A 24,801-nucleotide genomic window follows, 5' to 3' on the forward strand; every position below is an offset into this window, starting at 1 on the left:
CAGGAGAGATATTCACCTCCACCAAGACTCAAGCAGACTTACCTGCTGGACATCACTGCTCTCCTCCCACTGGCTAAATTGTTTCAGCTGGATCAGAAATGACCATTAATTGGCCAGTTAAGGGCTTTCACAGCATTTTACAGATTCCTTCCCTCATTCGTGTCCCCTTGGGGATCATTAAAAATGGACTATGATGATGTCAGTGAGTAGATTTGAGAGCTGCTGCCGACCACCCATAGTAAATATGGTACATGAGACATGAACATTGTGTTTTGTGCTTGGAGAGTTCACTAGGAGTTACAACCCTATCCCTTTGGTGGACATAGAAATGAAAAGCCACAACCAGTCTTTGTTAATCAAGATTAACGTTCAAAATAAAAATGTGTTGATCCAATTGCCACTTTAAGAATTGCTGTAGAATGCAGATTCCATCTTGCAAACTATGAGTAAGATCAAAGACAATACACTGAGTCACATTGAAGATGTACACAACAAGGAGGTTGCATAGGGCACTATCTGAAAGTCAGAATGTTGTAATGGCTGAATGGACATTGACCATTGTCACATTGACAAAAATAATAAACCAGAAAGGTTTGAGGTAGGTGTCATTGGTTGAAGACTTGAATTGAGAGATATTGCAGTAAACAACCTTTGTCTTTATAAGATTCCCAGGATTCAAGGCAAACCATTGCAGGTGTGAGAGGAATGCTTACTTACAATGCACTGAATTTTCTATGAGGTGAATACAGGCATAGATGAACATAGTTCTTTTGAAAGAAGAGAATGTGGAGTGTATTAGACCATATAGCAAAGTTTTCTTAAGGATGGTTTTGTGAAGTGGAAGCATTGCCAGTTTTACTTGTACAGGTAGTTCTGGGATAACACGTGTTTGGGCAGTGCAATTTGGGTATAACGTCACTGAAGAATTGAGGAACGGTATTTTCGAGAACACTTACCTCTGTTCGCAGTGGTGTGGTTCCAGCAGGGATCAGTTCATGTGCTTCATTCTGTGCATGTGCTGATGTGCACACAGAAATCTCCACACCGTTCAGCGCATGTTCGATATCAGTTGTGCTGTGCTGTGCAGTGCATGCGCCAATGTCAGCTATCGACAGAACAGCTTTCTGTGAGAGGTACTGTACAGAGAGCGGCTTTCTTACAGTTTTTAAAGGTACTGTGTTAAATTTACTTTTGTTTCATTAATAAATATAATTTCAATCTTCATTCAGGCTGTGCTGTACTTTGTGTAAGACCTTTTGGGTGATTTTTGAGTGATTGTAAGTAATATCTTTTTTTGCTGGTCTACCCCTAACCCCACTTTTCCCATAGGCCCCATTATTTATATTAAGTGATTTTCTGTTAAGTGAGATTTTGCTGGAATGCAACTATGGTGTTATAGGAGAGCTACCTGTAATTAACAAGCCAGTGTAATTGTAAGAACCAGTGGCTCTGTGGCATCACTAGTTTATTAATGAAGAAAGTAATGAGGTTTTTCTGACTGTGAATCTTGGCACTCTCCCTAGATCCTCGGTTGTATTGCAGGAGTCCTTTTCCTCTGCTACATCAATGACTGTTTTGGTCCTGCCTGTGCTCCCATGAGGAGCTTGAACTGTTCATCCATTACAAACACCTTCCACCCTAACCTCAAATTTCAACTTGATCATCTCCGACACTTCCCTCCCCTTCCTGGACCTCTTAACGCTGACATCTACTTCAAACCTACTGATTCCCACCTTGACTTCACCTCCTCGCGATCCCTTACTCCCAATTCCAGCACCTCCACCATAGCTGCTCCTAGGATGAGTCATTCCACTCCCAGGATATCCCAGATGTCATCCTACTTCCAGGACTGTAATTTCCCCTCCCCTGTTATCAATGATGCCCTCAATCACATCTCCTCCATTTCCTGCATCTCTGCCATTGAACCCCACCATCCCCAACCTCAACAAGGATAGAAGCCCCCTGGTCCTCACTTCCTCCTCACTAATCTCCAAATCCAGCATATCAGCCCCTGCCATTTTTGCCACCTACAATCAGACCCACCACCAAAAATATATTTCCCTCCCCACTCTGTCTGCATTCTGTAGGGACCATTCCCACTGTGAATCCCTCATTTGGTCCACAGTCCCCATCAGCCCCCTCTCCTCACCTGGCATATTCCCCTACCTCCATAAGAGGTGCAATATCTGCACCCATACCTCCCCCCTCACCTCCGTCCAAGGTCCCAAAGATCATTCCACATCTGGTAGAGATTTTCTTGTACATCCTTGAACCTCGTTTACTGCATCCCTTGCTGTCAATGTGGTCTCCTCCACATTGGACAGTCCAAGTGCAATCTCGCAGAATGGTTCAGGGAACATCTCTGGTCCATACACATCAACTAACCCCATCTTCCTGTAACCATCAGTTTCAGCTCCCTCTCGCACTCCCTCCATGACATGTCCATTCTGGGCGTCCTCCTGAAGGAGGAACACCTCATCTTCAGCCTTGGGACCCTACAACCACACAGCCTCAACATTAAATTCATTAGTTTCCAAATCTCCCCTCCCCCAGTCCCAGTTCCAACCTTCCAATTTGGCACCACCCTCTTGACCTGACCTACCTGTCCATCATCTTCCCATCTATCTGCTCCACACTTCCCACCAACCTATCATAATCATCTCCTACTTCGTCCACCTATCACCATCCCAACTACTTTTCATCATGCCCCAATCCCTTCTCCATATTTATTTCTCGGTCCCTTCTCTTCTCTCCAGTCTTGATGAAGGATTAAGCTAAAATGTTGATTTCTCTTGCACCTCAGATGGTGCCTGATCTGCTGTGCTTTTTCCAGCACCAGACTTTATTGACTCTGACCTCTCCGGCATATGCAGTCATCACTATCTTCTAGTTGCGGAAGACTTGGAAACTGTTGAATGAACAAATTGTGTTTAAAAAAAAAACAAATGCTCATTATATTTGGGTAATCTGTGGAAGGATATGAACAATTTAATTAGAAAATGCCTTCATGCTATTTGAATGTGAGTGGGTCGCAGAATTGCTGAAGTAAAATTCAGTGATATGAGTGGTTTCGGACTTGCCCATTGGTAGAAGACAATAAAAACCTTAGCTTAGCCTCCAGACCTGGGCATATGAATCAGAATGTGCAATTAATGCGCACCTATTGACTGCAATATAGGCAGCACATCCGTTTATGTTGTTTGCTGTCTTAAATGATTTCAGTGTCCAACTAGCGCTAACTGCTTTGTTTATTGACTGCACATTCAAAAAGAACAAGTATTGTGACTCCTAACAGTACATAGGAACCTCAATTATCTGACATTCGATTATCTGAATATCGGATTATCCGGCAAGAATGCAAGGTCCCGATGCTTAGCTAAACTATGTTATCTGGCATTCGCTTATCTGGAATTCAATTAACTGAATGAAATATGGCCTGCCTGTGTCCTTTAGATAATCAAGGTTCCTATGTAGTTAAAGATCCTCTACGCTGCTCTTAAAGGGGAGGTACATTGTGACTGAACAGATAATGGGAGATCTGTGGATATGGGAGCTTAATTTGTAATGACAAATTCAGAGATTACACAAGAAGGGTCAGAGTAGGTTTCAGGTTTTGAAATTGTTGCTCTGTAGTCATTTGTGTGTAGTGGTGAAAAGGAGTAGAAATGTCCTTTATCTAAAGGGGGCTAGTAGGTACCCACTGCTTCACCAATTGTGTTTCCTCATTGAAGGACATGCTTCGAAGACAATGAGAACAGATAATGTGGAAATCGCTGCCAGGAGCTAAGTCAGGTATCTGGATACAAGAATTTCAATAGCCTCATGTAAATAGTTGAGATCAGTGAATGGATTCTTAAATAGCATTGTTTATTAGTATAACATTAGCCTCAAACAATTCAACAGATTCCTATCATCATCTGCTACCAATCTCTATCAATCATGACTCAAAACTGACATTCATTGCTTCATTGCATCTTTGGACTCTTAGCACTGCTGGATGTCATACACCCAATCTCACCAGGTTGTGCACACTACCAGCTATTCAACTGTGACAACAACATCAGCCAAACAAATTACACACTCACTGATGTACTCTCCAGTATCTTGTGTGATACATATCCTACTGGCTTCTGCTGTGATTATATACAGCTCTTTTGTATTCTCAAATTCAATGTGGGGCACCAACTACACCAACATTTCTTGTCCATTACTAAGAATCCTACAGAGAGTGATGGTGAACTGCCTTCTTGAATTTGTTATATATGGATACCCCAATGTTGTTAGAAATAGAATTCCAGGATGTTGAGCCAGTGACAATAAAGGAAAAGTTCCAAGTTCAGGATAGTGACTTGGAGGGGAACTTGCAGGTGGTGATATTTCCATGAATCAGTTGTAGTTTCCTTTTAAGTGTTACAGGTTGTGTATTTGGAAGATGCTGGCAGAGGAACCTTGGTGAATTAGTGTAGTGAGTCTTGCAGATGGTACGTACTGCTGCCACTGTGTCAATTTTGTAAAATATAGTTGGTGTGCCAATCATGTGGGCTGTTTTGTCCTGGAAGCTTCTTGAGCGTTGTTGAAGCTGAAACCATCCAGGCAAGTGGAGAGTGTTCTGTCATACTCTTGACTTCTCCCTTGTTCATAGAGAACACTTGGGAGGTGAGGTTGAGTTATTAGCCGCAGAATTCCTAAGCTTTGACTTGCTCTCGTAGCCGTAGTATTTATGTGGCTGGCCTAGTTCGATTTCTGATCACTAGTAAGCCCCAAGAAATTGCTAGTTGGAGAATGCGGTGATGGTAATGCCATTGCACATCAAGGACAGATGGTTACATTGCTTTTGTTGGAGATGTTACTTGCACTTGTATGGTGCCAATTATTACTTGCCACTCATCAGCTCAAGCCTGCTTTTGTCTCAGTCTTCCTCTAGGTATAGATGTGGACTGCTTCAGTGTCTGAGGAGCTGTTGCTATAACTTGAAAGGGCATTGGTGAGGCCACCTCCTGGAATATTGCATGTTGTTTTGATCTTCTTATCTGAGGAAGAATGTTCTGGCTATTGAGAGAGTGAAACAAAGGTATACCAGCCTGATTTCTGGGATGAAGAGAGACTGGATTGGATAGGACTATACCCAATGAGAAGAATGAGGGGGCAGTCTCATAGAAACTTATAACATTCTAACATGACTAGATGGTAAATACAAGAAGGATGTTACTGTTGACCAGGGTGTCCACAACCAAGAGTACAGCCTAAGAATAGGTGGTAGACCATTTAGAAGTGAGATGAGGAGAATTATCTTTATCCAGAGAATTTTAAATTCCCTGCCACAGAAAGCAATTGATGTCAAAACATTGAATGTTTTCAAGGAAGAGTTATAGTCCTTAGGGCTTAAGGGATCAAAAGGAATGAGAGGAGAAGGTGGGAACAAGGTACTGAGCTGGATGATCAGCCATGATGTATTGAATAGTGGAGCAGACTCAAGACCAAATGACCGACTCCTTTTGATGTTTCCAAATAACTGCTGCCGAGATGTCCAGTGGGAGAGTGAGACAATTGTCCTACAGTAGTCACAGTCATCTTCTATTGTACTAAGTAATGTCTCTAATCACTGGACTTTCCTTTCTGATTACCATTAACTTTGGGAACTCCTTGATGCCAGACTCAGTCATGTGCTTCCTTGATGGTAAAGACAGTTACTTCCAACCCACTTTAGAGTTCAGCTCTTCAGCTGTGAACAGTGTTTGTAATGAGATCAGAATTCAAACTGAGTGTCAGTGAACAGCTTAATCCTTTGCAACTGTACTTAATAATTCTTTCAGTTACTCCTGTCATCATTTTCCTCATGATCTAGAGTAGACAAATAGAATTGGCCAAGTTGGATTTATTTTGCTTTTTGTGCATAAGACCTACCTGAGAAATTTTCCACATTGTCTAGTAGATGCCAATATTGTAATTGTACAGCTTGATTCGGGGTGCATTTATTTCTGGAGCACCTGTCTTCAGCATTGCTGGATGGCTGTCAGGGCCAAGAGCCTTTGCAATATCCAGTGCCTTCATCTGTTCTTTATAATCACGTAGAGCAAATAGAATTGTTTGAAGACTGGAATCTGCAATGCTGAGGATCTCAGGAGGAGGCCAAGATGGATCATCCATTTGGCACTTCTCGCTGAAGATGGATACAAATCATTCAGCCTTACCCGTTGCACTGAACTGCTTGGCTCCCATTGTTGAAGATTAAGATGTTTGTAGACCTCAAGTGGTTCTGTATTGCCAGTGGGACAGGACATAGCCAGGGATGGTGATAGTGGTATTATAGAATAATTTTATGATGCCAAGGTAAGAATGCCTGTGTATGACTATGTTATTGCTTGACTAATCTGTGAATCAGTTTTCCAATTTTGGCACAAGCCCCATGTTTTGTTGAGAAGGCCTTTGCAAGCCATTTACTTAGACATTTTAGAAGGCAGTTAAGGGCTGCTCGCATTTTTGAATCTGGAGTCACATGTAGACCAAGTGGCAGATTTCCTGTCTTAAAGACATGAGTGAACTTTAGTGAGATTTTTAAAATGAAATTGACCATGGTTATGTTGCCATTAGACTGGCTTATTCATTGCAGATTTTATTGAGTTCAAATTTTATCATTTGCCACAATGGGATTCCAACTCATCTCCCCAGAATGTTAGCTGGATATTTAGCCCATCATAATCACATAATAACCAGCATTCCTGCTGTATGCTTGTAGAAAAGACAATATACATAATTAAAAATATGTCCATTTCTGGGGTTGTAACTAAGAGAAGGAGAATTATTCCACTGAAGATTATATTATCCTTATGCCTAATCCTTCCTTCACATCCCACCTGCCCTACATCAGACACACAGACTCTGTATCACAACTTATAGATGGTACCATGGTGCACTCCTTAATTTTCCTACCTACCCACCCATGCTCCACAAATCTCTCTTTTTCCTTTTAACTTTTGGAAAGTGAGGAAGTGCAACTTGGCCAGTCTGGAAGAACAGCAAGAAATTTACGACGATAGACATTCCACCATGATGTTGTGGTAAGATGTGCAGATGGTGAGGCATCAGGCAAAAGTGACCTGTGGCCAGACAATGGGGCAAACTAGGCACTGAGGCCTACTGGCACAGGATGAGGTTACATAAAAATGCTGCTGATGAGGACACAAATGGTCGAGTCAGACGGGCAGTCTTCAGCAGAGTACTGACAGGGATGCACAAGAACATTTTGGTATCTTGGAAATTATGCCAGAAGCTCTACTGCCAAGGAATATGTAGGAGGCCAGTACCAAGTTGGCGCCGGGCATTATGCAGAGCTTATAAGCCACCTTTTCCATCTTGGAAGTGACGTTCAGGAACAGAAGAAAGGTAAGGTGTCGGTCTGTTTGTGAATGAGGGATTGAGGTTACAGCTGTTGTGATAAAAATATAAGAAATAAGTGCTGAAGTAGACTATTTGGCTTTTCAACCCTGCACTACCATGCAACAAGAATATGGTTTATCTCCTTTATTATGCAGGTATGCATTTCAAATGTGTTGCACACTGGAGTCATCAGTCATGTAGCTACCCTTTGGCTTCTCGTGGTGGCTAAAATACAAGGATGACCACAGAATGAAGGCAATATAACTGCTGGCAGGATACTGGATATTAAGCTGCACCATTGGTTTGCATATGGAAACTTGAGTACATAAAATTATTTGCCCTTCAGCACAGGGCAAAATTGATGTCTCCTTTTCTCTATGGTTGTACTGTTGGATGCAGTACAGAATCCAAACAAAATTTATAAATGAAATTATGGCCACACTCCAAAGACATTAGATAAGCATCCTTGTTCCCTTAGTGCCCATCTTTGCTTTGCCTTTGCCTGTCCAAGTGCTCCTTTGCCATGCTATCCCATTGACTGCAGTACGGCATGATGAAAGCCTGGTGATATTCAATAGAGGGGACCATAACTGGGTTTGGAGGACATCCTTGAGCAACTCTGGGCCAAATAGACCTGGTTTCGGATCCCACCATCTTAAGTGGTGACAGTGGTCTGGGATTCTAAGTGCCCAGTACAGCAAAGGTATGAGCAAAATGACAATGTGAGAATAGGGCGGCACTGTAGCTCAGTGGTTAGCACTGCTGCCTCACAGAGCCAGGAACTCGGATTTGATTCCTGTCTCGGGTGACTGTGTGGAGTCTACATGGGTTTCCTCCGAGTGCTTCTGTTTCCTCCCACAATCCAAGGATGTGCAGGTCAAGTGAATTGGCCATGCTAAATTGCCCATAGTGTTAGGTGCATCAGGGGTAAATATAGGGTAGGGGAATGGGTCTGGGTGGGTTACTCTTCAGTGGGTCGGTGTGGACTTGTTGGGCCAAAGGGTCTGTCTCCATACTGTAGGGAATTTAATCTAGAAGGCTGAAGGCTGCCTTTCTCAAAGGCAACAAGATATTTGTGTGCCAAGAGCCAATAATACTTCCCCATGGCCCTGATTAGAGAATGAGGTGTAGTCAGCTCTCAGAGAATATTCCAAAAATAACTTGAAAGGAACCATGATTTGGAGATGCCGGTGTTGGACTGGAGTGTACAAAGTTAAAAATCACACAACACCAGGTTATAGTCCAAAAGGTTTAATTGGAAGCATACTAGCTTTCGGAGCGTCGCTCCTTCATCAGGTGATAGTGATGAAGGAGGACGCTCCGAAAGCTCGTGTGCTTCCAATTAAACCTGTTGGACTATAACCTGGTGTTGTGTGATTTTTAACTTAGAAAGGAACCATTCACTTGACATTTTATTGCTTTGGTTACCTTAGCATTTGTCCTGCTGTGAGGTTGCAGTTGTGGCAGACTTCAGTGAGGACATTCTTCCTGTAGTATAGACATCTCATGTATCATTTCTAGTTGGAATTCAGGAAAGAAAATAGCTCCCTCGAAATTTTAGGCACATACGGCCTCCTTTTCAAGCTGTCCTTCTCCATCTTCCAGCAATGTATCTTGCTGTCCATGCTCTATATCGTTCTCTAAATCTTCCTTCATTCCACAGGGATTACCTGTGTACCAATGTCTGGGTGAAACTGAATTTGAGTTGAAGCCTTGAAGTCAGTGAAACGTCCTTCAACTCTTGAGACACTGGTCAAAAGTAAATTTGATGAATTTCATTCATCAAGATGAAATGTGGCTCAATGGATTGTTTTTTAATGTCTTAGTCTTTTGTTGAAATATCAACACACAAGGCTTCAGATTTGGTTTAACAATAAATTGGAAATATATTACACACACACAAAAGAAGTGAAAATAAAATAAAATATGACACAGTTTAAAAGGTTCTAAAATACAGGGCAAAACAAATCTCATCTACCCCTCAATGCCCTCACTTTGCAATTACTCAAATCTCCAGAGAAATTCATTCTCTAACAAATCTGTAGGTTTGACTTAATGTTTCATATCAGTTTCAGTCCGGAGAGCTGTAAGACTTTTTCTTTTGACCACTCACACAAATTTTAAATTTTAGACTTTTTCAACTTCGGAAAAACAGTGCAGGTTTCTAAATAAATACTCTTGGTCTGAAAGTTTCGCAACATACGCTCTTTGACTGAGGTACCTAGTTTCTTCAACTGTCCAAAACAATCTGCTATTTCTGGGAGAAACTATACTTGCAACTAACATCAAACAGGCCTCGGAGCAACTGCCCAGAATCTTCCTAATCTCTACATCTTACTAAACTACAATCAACTCTTGATTATTCTAAATCCAGAAGCAAACTACTGTGTTTTAATGTCTCCTCTCTGCTGCCAAGCTCCCACAATGTAAATAAACTTTAATTAAAACTCCACGAGGTCTTGTAGACCTCTTTTCTGACACATACTGGTTTAAAATCATGAGTCCAGAAAATATGACCTACTTAAGTTTTAATAAAAACAGAAATTGCTGGAGAAACTCAGTAGATCTAGCAGCATCTGTGGGGAGAAAGCAGAGTTAATGTTTTAAGTCCAGTGACTCTTCATCAGAGCTGGGTGATAATGATTTTTAAATTTTTGAACATGTTCTTCAGAAGCATTTGCCATAATGGCTGTCATTGCATCACTCTCTACTTGTCCAACTAGATCCCAAATTCTTATGTTTAAAACAACTGTATATTATTTAGTGAGAAACTCATTGAATGATGAACCTGAAAGTTTTAGAACTGACTAATGTTCAGATTTTGTTTTACAAGTCAGCTGTCTGTTTACCCGATGCATTTTTATTTATACATGTTTCACTTTTAACGTTACTCTGACGTATGACATTTCTTTATTCTATTTTTCTTTCTTCTCCTGGTCTTCTTCTCCTGCTTCAACCTTGAAAATGTTTGCAACCCCCTCCCCACAGCATTTGACTTCTTGGCAGGAGAATTGGAAATTATTTGCGCTTAAGAGGGAAGTTAGTGAATAAAGAGTACAGATACAGTTAATGAATGAAGAGGTAAATTAGCTGAAGGAAAATCGGAGGAAGGGAGAATTGAGTTCTTGGAAATCTCTGTTCCTAGGGAAGTGAATTGGCTGATGACTCATCATAATCATATAAAATGACTGCATGTTTGTAGATCTCCAAACACCCACAAATGTATTCAGTCTTCATGTACAACTCCAGTAACTGTTGCCAAGCTGTGTAATTGCATTGACATCACACCCATTAATTTACAATCATATACATAGTTCTTTCTAGTGAGGGTCATTGAGCAATGATCGGAAGGAAGTAAACTGTGCACTCTGACCAGCCCAATTTAGCTGCTGTGATCAACTTCAGGGTTACTTCGCACATCTGGCTGAACCTTGCCAACCAAGCACTTAGTAGGGAGTGAACTGTAACTTAATTAGTGTTTTAAAAAAAAATCTGTTGCATGGAAACAGTCAATATCCAAATGCAACAAGACCTGGACAATACCCAGGGTTGTGCTGAAAAGTGCCAAATAACATTCATGCCATACAAATGCCAAGCAATGATAGACATTTCAACAATCGCCCTTGACATTCCATGATGTTATCATCACTGAAGCCCCTCATTATCAGCATCAATATCCTGGGGGACAGAAGCTAGGAATTCTTGGCGGTGTGAAGGAACTGAGGGATTTTGAGGTCCACATCCATAGATCTCTCAAAGTTGCCAACCAAGTTGATAGGATTGTTAAGAAGGTGCACGGCGTGTTGGCTTCATTAGCAGCGGGATTGAGTTTAAGAGCCATGAGGTTATGCCGTAGCTCTATAAAGTCCTGGTTGAACCACACTTAGAATATTGTGTTCAGTGTGTGGAATGCACTGCCAGCAGTTGTAGTCGAGTCAGATGTATTAGGGGCATTTAAGTGACACTTGGATAAGCACATGGATGATACTAAACTGTAGGGTTATATAGGTGAGTTTAATTTTAGAGTTGGATAAAAGCTTACCACAACATCAAGGTCTGAAGGGCCTGTACTGTGCTCCACTGTTCTATCTTCTATGTTCTATGAATCTTGGAGCAGGTAATTTACCTCCTGACTCCCGACAGCTATCCACCATCTACAAATCAGGAATATGGTGAAATACTCTCCACTTGCCAGGTTGAGTGCAGGTCCAACAAAATTCAAGAAGCATGACACCATTCACGATAAAGCAGCCAATGTTGGTGAGGCTGCATTTGGAGTACTGTGTTCAGTTTTGGTTACCTTGCTATAGAAAGGATGTTATTAAACTGGAAAAAGTGTGGAAGAAATTTACAAGAATGTTGTCAGGACTTAACAGTCTGAGTTATAGAGAGAGAAGCTAGGACTTTTTCTTTCGAGCATAAGGGGGGGATCTTACAGATGCGTAAATGATCATGAGAAGCATGCACTCAGTCTTTTTCCCATGGTTGAGGAATTAAGGACGAGAGGGCATCAATTTAAGGTTATCTGAGGGGCAATATTTTTACACAGAGGGTGGTACACATATGGAATGAACTGCCAGCCTAAGCAGTGGAAGTGGGTACATTAACGACATTTAAAAGGATTTGGACAAATACACGGGTGGGAAAGGTTTAGAAGGATATGGGCCAAGTGCTGGGAAATGGCGTTAGCATGGACAGACATTTTGGTCGGCATGGGCTAGTTTGGGCCAAAGGGCCTGTCTCTGTGTTGTAGAACTCAATGACTCTCTACAACCTTATTCACTCCACTTCAATTCTCTACATCACTAACACTCAGTAGTGTGCACTGCAGAAATTCATCACAGATTCTTAGACAGCCCCTTCCACCCACTTGAAGAACAAAGGTAGCAGATGCGTGAGAACATCACCATCTGCAAGTTCCTCTCCAAGCCACTCATCATCCTGACTTGGAAATATATTGCTATTCCTTCAGTGTCATTGTGTTAATATCCTGCAATTCACTTCCTAGTGGCATTGTAGGACAACCGACAGCTTGTGAACTGCATTGGTTTAAGAAGGCAGAACACCACCATCTTCTCAAGGGCAACTTGGGACCAGCAACAGAATCCCTATGATCTGGAAAGAGGTTGCTGGAGCCCATTGAGTCTGCACCAACTCTCTGAAGAGTATCACACCCAAACCCACCCCACCCCATCCTATAAACCCCGCATTTTGCCATGGTTAATCCATCTAGTCCGCACGCTCCTAGACAGTATGAGAATTTAGCATGGCCAATCCATCTAACCTGCCCCTCTTTGGATTGTGGGAAGAAACTGGAGCACATGGTGGAAACCCACATAGACACGGAGAGAATATACAAATCCCATGCAGACAGATAGTCATCAAGGCTGGAGTTCAACCTGGCACTATGAAGCAGCAATGCTAATTATTGAACCATTGTGTCACCCTAGATAAATGCTGGCCTAGCCAGCAATGCCCACATCCCATGACACAAAAAAATCTTACAGTTTTAATTATCAGATTACATGATCAGCAAATAAAATCTATTGCCTCAGGCTAAGTCACTTAACTTAATAATTATGGTCATTTTCATTTTGTAATATCTGCTTTATTTCCTGTGTGCAATAGTTATTTGGCTTTAATGCTACATTTTTGTACAATTAAAATATTTTCAATATGATGCTTTGTAATTTTATTTTTTAAAAACTTGGCACAAGTTTGCATTGACTTTTTTTTTCTCCAGTTTATTTCAGCATTACAAACTGTATGAGTTCGTTTACAATCATACTCCAAATGTACAGATTCTAGACACGAAGGTCAGTAATCAATAACTTACTTTAAAATAAAATCCTTCCATTAGCTTTCTCTTCTCCCTTATTCTGGAAGTAGGAGTTTCAACATAACTGTCCTGCTACAAGCCCAAGTAGGACTAACCAGACTATGAATTTAATATGGAATCTTCTTGTCTTATATTGGCTTAACTGTTGTGTCTAGCCTTGCTCAGCCATTAAGTCAGTAACACCACTTAACATTAATATCTGTAAATCAAAGTGCACCTAACATCTGAAAACCATATATTTGTGAAATACCAAGTATCAAAGGAACAGTTTATTTGTAAAGTATGTGAGAACTCCTTATGTTTTAATTCATTATTTTATAATGGGAGCGCAATTTCAAAAATAGAATTAAAGGCTTAAAAGGATTGTAGTTTTTCTTTGAACCACATAATGGAATGTTGTTTTTGGAGAAAGACTAGTTTCAATGCATGGTTTAAAGTTCAGCATTTATAGCTGTTGTTTTTTTCTGATATAGAAATTCCAGATGCCAGTATTCGTTGCATCTTCATTTTAGATGTAGGGCACAACCGACGCTGTAAGGAAGAAAAATATTGTTATATGAAGAGTATCAAAGGAATTACTTGCATGGAGTTGAGGAAATTCAATGATCTTTGCTACTGGAAGTTTATTTTCTTCAGTACACTTATTTTAAAATATGTTGTAAAGTAGGCAGTATCATCCTACTCTAAATCCAACAGCTATGATTCAATCCATAAAATATTTGTGTCCTGTGGGAAATTTCCTCAGACTTTTGAAAATTGATCAAAAATAATCCTCCTTAAATAAAAAACAAAACTTTCATAGGTTTGATAATCAGCATAAATAGGAGAAAAGAAACTTAATTTTCCCAATTTTTGCATTTTTTTTGGATTTCAGACAGTTTTTTTTCATGGTTCAGAGACATTGACACATGAAATGCAGAACTGGCCCACACTTATTCATGGAAATCATCTGATAATTAAAGGAAGGGCACTGAACTTTGGATAAGAACCAGAGTTTTTCCTGTCTTTGTTTCAATCACCCTTTTTATTCCTTTGATCAGATTTCTTAACTCCTCTAAACTGCCAATATATGCATCAAAGATTTTGACAAAAATTTGGCTGTTAACTCTGTAAAACAATCGTTGAATTAAAAAACACACTATCAACCAAAATTATGAATGATAAAATTGTTACATGTGTGTTGATGGCTTGATCTGATTTACTTTAAAGAGTAGAAGAATTTGAGAGCTATAGTGTTCTTAAAGCAGAAAGAATTCTGTTTCCCTGGAACAATAAATCAAGCAGATTGTCATTTAAAATAAATCACTCAACCAAAACATGAAACAAGTGTTACAGTATGAGGTAAAGTGAATATCAATAATAAATATCAAAATAAAAACTTTGAACAGTTAAAAGAATACACAGATAGGAAGTAAATGTGTTAAATTGTTCTGTGAAATAAACTCATTGAAGTGCTTTCAAGATATTTCTGTTTGATGCTTTTCTTTCGACCTGCCTACCCCGACTCTTACATTTGGTGAACAATCACTATGTAGTGGTCTGAGATCTCTTTGTCTCTTGATCAGCACAAGAGAAATGTAAATTTGCTTTTTCTCATGTGTTCTTAAATTGTTTTATACAAGTTGTGCCTTCTATCTAGGTTTAGTTGCAGTAACTTCAGGCATTTAGAGTCATAGGGATGTACAGCATGGAAACAGACCCTTCGGTCCAACCCGTCCATGCCGACCAGATATCCCAACCCAATCTAGTCCCACCTGCCAGCACCCGGCCCATATCCTTCCAAACGCTTCCTATTCATATACCCATCCAAATGCCTCCTAAATGTTGCAATTGTACCAGCCTCCACCACATCCTCTGGCAGCTCATTCCATACCCGTACCACCCTCTGTGTGAAAAAGTTGCCCCTTAGGTCTCTTTTATATCTGTTTGGTTTGGAGAATATCTATCAAGGATGATTTGCTACATTCTCAATCATGTTTTACATGGATTTTAAATTAATTAGTTTAATTTTAATAGTTTCATTTCATATTTGCAAAAGGGAATTTAATATATAGAAAAAAGCATTTTATTTGAAAGAAATTGATTGTTACCAAGCCCCACTAGTTTAGAATGTCTCCGAGCACTATTTTATTTCATTATATTACACTCCGTTGGTAGTTTTTTAAAAGAACTTTGCTCAACAGAAGCCATGAAGTTAGTTATTCATTTATGATTGATTTTATTTCTTTCTTTCCTGCGTGAAACAATATATACTTAGGCTCTGTGACAGTAAATATACTCCTTAAAATTGATGATCTTAGACTCTTAGATTGCAGAAGGATTGAGTATTGTTTTAAAAAATTGCAACAAAATTAATTCTCTATTAACTTGCCTTGTGACTGAAGGATTGAAACATCTGAAAAAACTACTCTGCAGAGAACATTTAATGTAATATTTAAATTTCAGAGTGAAACAAAAAAGGAAGTGCTGATAGACATGATTTCATGCTCGTAGCAATATTAGTATGTACATTGAACTGGGATGCATTAATGCTTTAGTTGTCTAGACCTTGCACAAGAACGGTCTGTTAGAAAACAGAAGTGTTCCAAAGACACTCAATCCTCTGAGAAAGACATTACTCCTCATCTTTGTCTTAAATGGGCAACTCTAACTCATGAAACAGTGACCCCTAAATCTAGGTTCTCTCACAAGAAGAAAAATCCTTTCCACATTGATCCTGTCAAACCCACTTTGACTTTTACATATTTCAATCAAATTGCCTTACTCTAAATGCCAACTGATATAAACATAACCTGAGACAAACTAGCTTTCCAGGTGCTAGTCTACTAAATCTTCTCTGAATTGCTTCCAATGTATTTGCATCCTTCGTTAAATAAAGAGACCAATACTATACACACTACTCCAGATGTGGTCTCCTCACCATTGCCCTTCAAAGTGAAACATAATCTTCTCTATTCAATTTCTCTTGCAATAAATGAATACATTCTGTTAACTTTCTTAATTATTTGCTATACGGGTATACTAACATTTTGCAATTCATATACTTGGGCACTTAAATCCCTCCGTATTTCAGAGCTCTATCGTCTCTCACCACATACAGTATGCCAAAATGGGCAAATTCACATTTTCTGACATTATGCTGTTTGCCAGATCTTTGTCTAACTCAATATATCTATGTCCATTTGTAGCCTCCTTGTGTCTCTCTACTACTTATTTTTCTACTTATCTTTGCATCATCAATATATTTAGCAACCAAACTTTCAATCCCTTCATCCAAGTAATTAATATAAATTGTTAGAATTTGAGGCCCAAGCTTGGCACACCACTCATTGCGTCTTGCTAACCAGTCAAAAGACCCATTTATGTCTACTCTGTTTCATTTTAGCTGGCCAATTTTCTATCCCCGACACCATATTCTTTGATTTCCCACAGAAAGCTTTAGTTTGGCACCTAGAGAAGAAAAAAGAACACAGGAAATGACATCACCAAACCTAAGGAAACTGAAACTCATAAATAGAAATTTGGTCACTAACACCAGTGCTTCACCGGAGGCTCACTGATGATGTTAGCCAGTATGGTGAAGAAATGTCTGAAAATGAACCTTCCAACTCAGTGAGCAAACTTTCATCCAGTTCATCTGTTTTGCTTTGTATATTTTGTGCAGTCAGATCCAGAGCCTTTTGCTTTGTCCTTTTGAGTTTTGAAACTTCTAGCCAAAGCTTAAAAATGTGTTGCTGGAAAAGCGCAGCAGGTCAGGCAGCATCAAAGGAACAGGAGAGTCGACATTTCGGGCTTATGCCTGACCTGCTGCGCTTTTCCAGCAACACATTTTTAAGCTCTGATCTCCAGCATCTGCAGTCCTCACTTTCTCCTAACATCTAGCCAAATCTGATGATTTATTCTCCAATTTTTACTCACCATACCTTCTCGTTGTAGTTTGTTTAAATTTTTTATGTTAATACCTTTCTTGCTTTGTCTTTACTCTCTCATTTATCATATTTTCCTAAATTTGACCTCTCACCTCCACTGTTTAGTTTAAAACCCTCTCTACTTCCCAAGTTATGTGGCTCACTAGAATATTCATCCCAGAACTGTTTAGATATAGACTGCCCCAGCAGTGCAGACCTCACTTTCCCCATTATTCATCCTATGCCCTACGAACTGGAACCTACGTTTCCCATGCTGGTCTTTGTGGCACTCATTCAATAAACCAGAGATATTTTCTTCCCAAGGTGCCTTTTTTGAATTTGGCACTGGTTCCTCTTACTGACTATGAGAACCCAGTGTTGTTAGTGTCTACATGGGCCAGAATGGTTGTATATTTCCTTCCCACTATGAGTGCCTCTTTAGCACTGAGCAGATGTCCTAAACCATGGCAGCAGACAGGCAGCACAACCTGTTGAATTCTTTCTACTTACTGTAGAGAACAGTGACAATCCCAATCACTGTCCTATCCCCTAAAATTCAATAGACAATAGGTGCAGGAGTAGGCCATTCTGCCCTTCGAGCCTCCACCACCATTCAATATGATTGTGGCTGATCATCCTTAATTAGTATCCTGTTCCTGCCTTATCTCCATAATCCTTGATTCCACTATCCTTGAGAGCTCTATCCAACTCTTGCTTAAATGAATCCAGAGACTGGGCCTCCACTGCCCTCTGGGGCAGAGCATTCTACACAGCCACCACTCTCTGGGTGAAGAAGTTTCTCCTCATCTCTGTCCTAAATGGTCTACCCCGTATTTTTAAGCTGTGTCCTCTGGTTCGGCACTCACCCATCAGCGGAAACATGTTTCCTGCCTCCACAGTGTCCAATCCTTTAATAATCTTATATGTCTCAATCAGATCCCCTCTCAGTCTTCTAAATTCAAGGGTATACAAGCCCAGTCGCTCCAGGCTTTCAGCGTAAGGTAGTCCCGCTATTCCAGGAATTAACCTCGTGAACCTATGCTGCACTCCCTCAATAGCCAGAATGTCTTTCCTCAAATTTGGAGACCAGAACTGCACACAGTACTCCAGGTGTGGTCTCACCAGGGCCCTGTACAGCTGCAGAAGAACCTCTTTGCTTCTATACTCAATCCCTCTTGTTCTGAAGGCCAGCATGCTATTAGCCTTCTTCACTACCTGCTGTACCTGCATGCTTACCTTCATTGACTGGTGTACAAGAACACCCAGATCTCTTTGTACTGCCCCTTTACCTAAATTGATTCCATTGAGGTAGTAATCTGCCTCCCTGTTCTTGCCACCAAAGTGGATAACCATACATTTATCCACATTAAACTGCATCTGCCATGCATCTGACCACTCACCTAACCTGTCCAGGTCACCCTGTAATCTCCTAACATCCTCCTCACATTTCACCCTGCCACCCAGCTTAGTATCATCAGCAAATTTGCTAATGTTATTACTAATACCATCTTCTATATCATTAACATATATTGTAAAAAGCTGCGGTCCCTGCACTGATCCCTGCGGTACCTCACTGGTCACTGCCTGCCATTCCGAAATGGAGCCGTTTATCACTACTCTTTGTTTCCTATTAGCCAACCAACCTTCAATCCAAGTTCGTACTTTGCCCCCAATACCATGCGCCCTAATTTTGCTCACTAACCTCCTATGTGGGACTTTATCAAAAGCTTTCTGAAAGTCCAGGTACACTACATCTACTGGATCTCTCTCGTCCATCTTTAGAGTTACATCCTCAAAAAAATTCCAGAAGATTAGTCAAGCATGATTTCCCCTTCATAAATCTACGCTGACTCTGACCTATCCTGTTACTACTATCCAGATGTGTCATAATTTCATTCTTTATAATAGACTCCAGTATCTTTCCCACCACTGCGGTCAGACTAACTGGTCTATAATTTCCTGCTTTCTCTCTCCCACCTTTCTTAAAAAGTGGTACAACATTAGCCACCTTCCAATCCGCAGGAACTGATCCCAAATCTATCGAACTCTGGAAAATAATCACCAACGCATCCACGATTTCTCGAGCCACTTCCTTCAGTATTCTGGGATGTTGACCATCAGGTCTTGGGGACTTATCAACCTTCAGACCTAACAGTCTCTCCAACACCAATTCCTGGCAAATATAAATTTGCTTAAGTTCAGGTCCTTCAGCCACTGTTACCTCAGGGAGATTGCTTGTGTCTTCCCCAGTGAACACAGATCTGAAGTACCAATTCAATTCTTCTGCCATTTCTTTGTTCCCTGTAATATAATCCCCTGTTTCTGTCTTCAAGGGCCCAATTTTAGTCTTAACCCTTTTTTTGCCTTTCACATACCTAAAAACACTTTTACTATCCTCCTTTATATTTTTGGCTAGTTTACCTTCGTAACTCATTTTTTCTCTGCGTATTTCCTTCTTAGTAATCTTCTGTTGTTCTTTAAAAGCTTCCCAGTCCTCCGTTTTCCCACTTATCTTTGCTATGTTATACTTTCACTGCAATTCTTTGTCCCCCTCATCTGAATGACTTCCTGCAACACATTGCCACAGTTAGTTAGCTTATCCAACCTGCATTTCCCACTCTCAACCAAACAAGCTGGAAGCACCCTGAACCTAAAGGAAATTACTGAAGGGGAAATGGAAAAGAAGGGGCTTGGTGATCTTGCAGGGAAAGAGGTCCAAAGTAATTCGGATTGAGAACTTGCATTAGGGCAGGATTGGACTGATCTAGGTAATGAGAGTTAAACTCAGGAGTAAATTATGCCCATTATGCTCAGGTCTAGGTTGTCATAGGTGGAATGCATCATTCTAGTCCTTTCAGTCACACTGATATTTGGGCCTTCTCAAAATCTCCTATGCCTTCAACTTGTATTCCAACTCAGTTACAGAAGTGGGTGTGGCACATTGGGGTGAATCTTCTTAAAATTCATTCATGGGATGTGGGCTTCACTGACTTGGTGAGCATTTATTGCCCATCCCTAACTACCCTTGATAGTATGGCGGTGAGCTATCTACTTGGACTTCTGCAGTCCATTTGTAGAAGATAGACCCTCAGTGCTGATAAAAAGAGTGTTTCAGGAATTTGACCCAGTGACAGTGAAGAAATGGTGATACAGTTCCAAGCCAAGACAGTGAGTTTCTTGGAAGGGAATTTGCAGGTTGCAATGTTCCCTTGTATTTACTGTCCTTGTAATAGAGACATATAGCATGGAAACAGACCCTTTGGTCCAACCAGTCCATGCCTACTGTAATCCCAAACTAAACTCATCCCATCTGCCTGCACTTGGCCCAAATAACATCGAAAGACACAAATGTAACAATGGGTCAGATTTGAAGCTAGCCTAAGACCCGAAGCTTCAAAATATAAAGGCTATAGATTTGAATAAAGCATTTCTGGAGCTTCTATTGAATGAATAGGGCAGAGTGTAAGCAAGACAAGAACAAACCAGAATGAGGTCAATATCAAATGAATGAAGGGAAGTCAAGCAAGAAGGATGAAGAAACTGTACTTGACAAAGTTTATAGGAATAAAGTCATAGAGATGTACAGTACAGAAACAGACCTTTCGGTCCAACTTGTCCATGCCGAACGGATATTCCAACCCAATCTAGTTCCACCTGCCAGCACCTAGCCCATATCCCACCAAATCCTTCCTATTCATATATCCACCCAGATGCCTTTTAAATGTTGCAATTGTACCAGCCTCCACCACTTCCTCTGGCAGCTCATTCCATACATGTACCACCTTCTGTGTGAAAAGGTTGCCCCTTAGGTCTCTTTTATATCTTTCCCCTCTCACCCTAAACCTATGCCTTTTTGTTCTGGACTCTCCCACCCCAGAGAAAAGACTTTGTCTATTTATCCTATCCATGCCCCTCATGATTTTATAAACCTCTATAAGGTCACCCCTCAGCCTCCAACGCTCTTCCCTGTTTCCTAATAAAATTCACCATAAATATGTTATTTGCACTTTTTGAGCAAACTGCAACAATCCCATTTAAAGGAGATTAGTTTGGCTCTGTTCTGTTTAGTGTAAGTCGGTGAGCTTGTACTGTAAGTGCCATGTATTGTCAAAACTCATCAAAATTGTTTGTAGTTATAAAATATAAAACAGAAAGAAAAATTAGGAAAAAAAGTGAACAAAAAAAGTTCAAAAATGACTTTAACCAAAAAACGGGCAAATATATATGAATAGAAGCTCTGCCTTCAGCTCAGGAGAATTAATGGAATTTATTTTTATGAGGGGGGGGGGAGTGGGGTAGAAAACTTCATTAATCAAAGGAAAACTGCCAGCAGCGGGACTCAAACCAGCAATCATCCTGATTAACAGCAAAAGCTGATGCGTCACCAATTTGACCATGTACCAACATGGTGTATTGCTCAGGCATTTTAAATCTGTGGTCATTTGGATATTAAAGCCCTTGACTGTACTATTTCACTTGGATATTTTGGTCCCTGGACTCATTTATTTTCCTTCATTTTCTCCCTGCCAATTTTTTTTTTGCATCTTGTTTCTCTGTAAATCTATTTACGTCGTGTTCATTCCTCCTCCAATTAGATATTAAACCATAGCTTGTCCTTTTAGATGATTGTTGTTTTGGGTTTGACAGTTGCTGACTAAGGAGTACGGGTGAATTTTCCAGTAGATGGTACCATTGTAGCTACTTGGTGGTGGAGGGTTTGTGCGTGTGAGGCCAATCAAGTGGGCTATTTTGTCCTGTGTGCAGTCAATCCTTTTGAATGTTATTGATCGTGCACAAGTGGGGAGTATTCCATCACATTCCTGACTTGTGCCTAATGTGGTGGATAGGCACTGGGGAGAAGAGAGGGTTTTGCTGGATTCCTAGCCTCTGACCTGCACTTGTTGCTGTAGTGTTTATATGGTTGGTCCAGCGTTGTTTCTGGTGAATGGTAACCCACAGGATCTTGACAGTGGGGGGATTCAACAATGGAATTGTCTTTGAATGTCAATGGATGATGATTAGATTTTGTCTAAATGGAAATGGTCATTGCCTGGCACTTCTCTAGCATGAATGTTACTTGCTACTTGTCAGCATAAGCCTAGGTAATTGCAAGTTTTGCTGCATGGGAACATAAACCGCTTCAATAGCTGAGGTGTGTGATTGATGTTGAACATTTTGCAATCATCAAAAAACATTCCTTTTTTTTAGATTAGATTCCCTACAGTGCGGAAACAGGCTCTTCGGCCCAACCAGTCCACACCAACCCTCCAAAGAGTAACCCACCCAGACCCATTTCCTTCTGACTTATGCACCAAGCACTTTAGCATGGCCCATTCACCTAACCTGCACATCTTTGGACTGTGGGAGGAAACCAGAGCACCCAGAGGAAACCCATGCAGACACGGGGAGAATGGGCAAACTCCACACAGACGGTCGCCTGAGGCTGGAATCAAACTTGGGACCCTGGTGCTGTGAGGCAACAGTGCTAACCACTGAGCCGCCAATTCTGACTTTATGGAGGGAAGATCATTGAGGAAGCAACTGAAGATGGTTGGGCCTAGGTCATTACCCTGAGGAACTCCTGCAGAGATGTTCTGGAGTTTGGAAAGGAAGAATTGGTGCAGCTGCTTGCATTGTGGTGAAATTGAAATTTCTGAACAGAAGCCAGAGCTTAGCAGTGGCTAGAAGTTGATTTTGCAAATATATACTTGGGGGCAGCAAAGAGTAGGAAGCATGACTGCTATTAGCTGAATAGCGTAGACACCTAGTCCCACTAGTAGCCAGGGGGACAGTCTGAAAAATTTGGAGGAAAGCCCTGTAGAAAGGATTTGGCTGAAAAATCTGGAAAAGCTAGCAAGAAACCTCAAGTCAGGGGAAGGTCTCACGTGGTACAAATTGTTTGAGGGGTTTTATAATGTAATTGCAGGGTTTCTTTGGCAAAGACTTCACGCTGTCCTATGTGTTCCTTTTTGACCAAGGAACAAAGCCCAAAAGTTTATGTCTGAGCCCAAAACTAAGATTTTCTTGTTTTCAGCTTGATGTGGAAGTCATCAAATCACTTGATCCTTTCCCTTCACCACTGGAGGAGAGTTTAACCTGGGATATCTACTCATCCTACGTTTTGCTGCAGCCACCAGAGGAATTTGTAGAGGAGGTACTGTCACATTTTTTCAGCATAAGTTAATCAAGATCTTGCTCACATATACATGTTGCTATAAAACCATCCACTCTCTCTCTGGCAATTTTTTGTAGGTTGTAGTGGAAGCTGAGGAGAGCAGGGAAGAAGCCCAGACCACACCTGTGGATCCTCTGGCAGGTTACACCATAAATGATGTCAAATCAATACTGGGTGAAGTAACAGCAGATGTGCTCAGGAATTTACAGGTTTGCAATTTGTCTTTTTTTAAAACAATGAAAATTCAAAAAGAGCTTGCATTTGTAATTGTACTGCCCACCTGGAGACAGTTTTAATCCCTTGTAGTAAGGAGACATTACATGGCGGGCATAAAGCATTAGTTGGTGGTAGTCATAGACAGCTGCACACAGGGGGCTAACATCTTCAACACTTTATCTGGGCTGACACCAATTGTTACAGTTCATCTGAGAATGTAACTTTTAAAAAAAAGTTTTGTGATTTACATGTGAAAGAAGTGAAACTAACATGGTCATTCGAAAAGATGAGAGATTTAACAATCAAGGTAGTTTTTGATGTATAATTTCATCATACTGTAAACTTTTGCTATAAATTCTGTGTCTTACAACTGTGTACTCCACAACCACCTGATGAAGGAGCAGCACTCCGAAAGCTAGTGCCTCCAATTAAACCTGTAGGACTATAACCCGGTGTTATGTGATTTTTAACCTCATAAAGCATTAGAACGTTTCAGTCCTCTGGGAATCTGTGCACCTCCAATTCAGAAGAGGCAAGAGAAGGTGAGAGCAAAAGATAGAGTGGTGGCAGTGTTAATAAAGATTTTGTAAACAGCTATGAGTTAAGAATCTCACCATGGCAAACAGTGAAATTAAATTTTCTAAATCTGATGGTTTGTGGGCTGATGCACCAGTGACATTGCAAGTAAAGTGTTGTCATTACTGAAATCATTCGAGAACATTTCCACTCATGCCCGGTTTGGTCGAGATGCATCACTGGTCTCACTTGTCATGAGTGACTTCTAATACTCTCAGGGCAATGAAGGGTGGGCTGCATTTACTGTCAATAATTGTTGTTCACAGCCCAAGAACAAAATAAAAAAATAAAGGATTTTTTTACACAGCTTCAAGAAACAGCAATGAGATGAATAAGTGAAGTTTTGGATGTGTTGGTTAAGGAGCTGAAGGACCTTGCTGGTCTTCTTCATATAGTGTACAAAGATTATGCATTAGGGTTATACACTATACTTCCACAAAAGTGGCCCAGTAATGCTAAGGTTCCTTGGATGAGGAGTGAAATTAAAATCCAATTTAAAAAGAGGCATATGATAAATCTAGTACTGGATTAGTGGTGCTGGAAGAGCACAGCAGTTCAGGCAGCATCCAACGAGCAGCGAAATCGACGTTTCGGGCAAAAGCCCATTTGCCCGAAACGTCGATTTCGCTGCTCGTTGGATGCTGCCTGAACTGCTGTGCTCTTCCAGCACCACTAATCCAGTATTTGGTTTTCAGCATCTGCAGTCATTG

At 40.7% G+C, this 24,801-nt stretch overlaps 1 protein-coding gene across 2 annotated transcripts in view; it reads left to right on the forward strand.

The window, feature by feature from the left end:
* Positions 1-24,801, forward strand: part of cabcoco1 (ciliary associated calcium binding coiled-coil 1) — a 126,553-nt gene that overhangs the window by 86,004 nt on the left and 15,748 nt on the right. For both annotated transcript variants that reach the window (XM_072557930.1, XM_072557931.1), the window contains exons 5-7: positions 13,121-13,193; positions 23,159-23,278; positions 23,377-23,508. In XM_072557930.1, the coding sequence (XP_072414031.1) occupies positions 13,121-13,193; positions 23,159-23,278; positions 23,377-23,508 (325 nt within the window). The remainder of the gene's footprint in view (positions 1-13,120; positions 13,194-23,158; positions 23,279-23,376; positions 23,509-24,801) is intronic.

This window comes from Chiloscyllium punctatum, chromosome 38, assembly GCF_047496795.1.
Source record: "Chiloscyllium punctatum isolate Juve2018m chromosome 38, sChiPun1.3, whole genome shotgun sequence".
Lineage (NCBI taxonomy): Eukaryota > Metazoa > Chordata > Chondrichthyes > Orectolobiformes > Hemiscylliidae > Chiloscyllium > Chiloscyllium punctatum.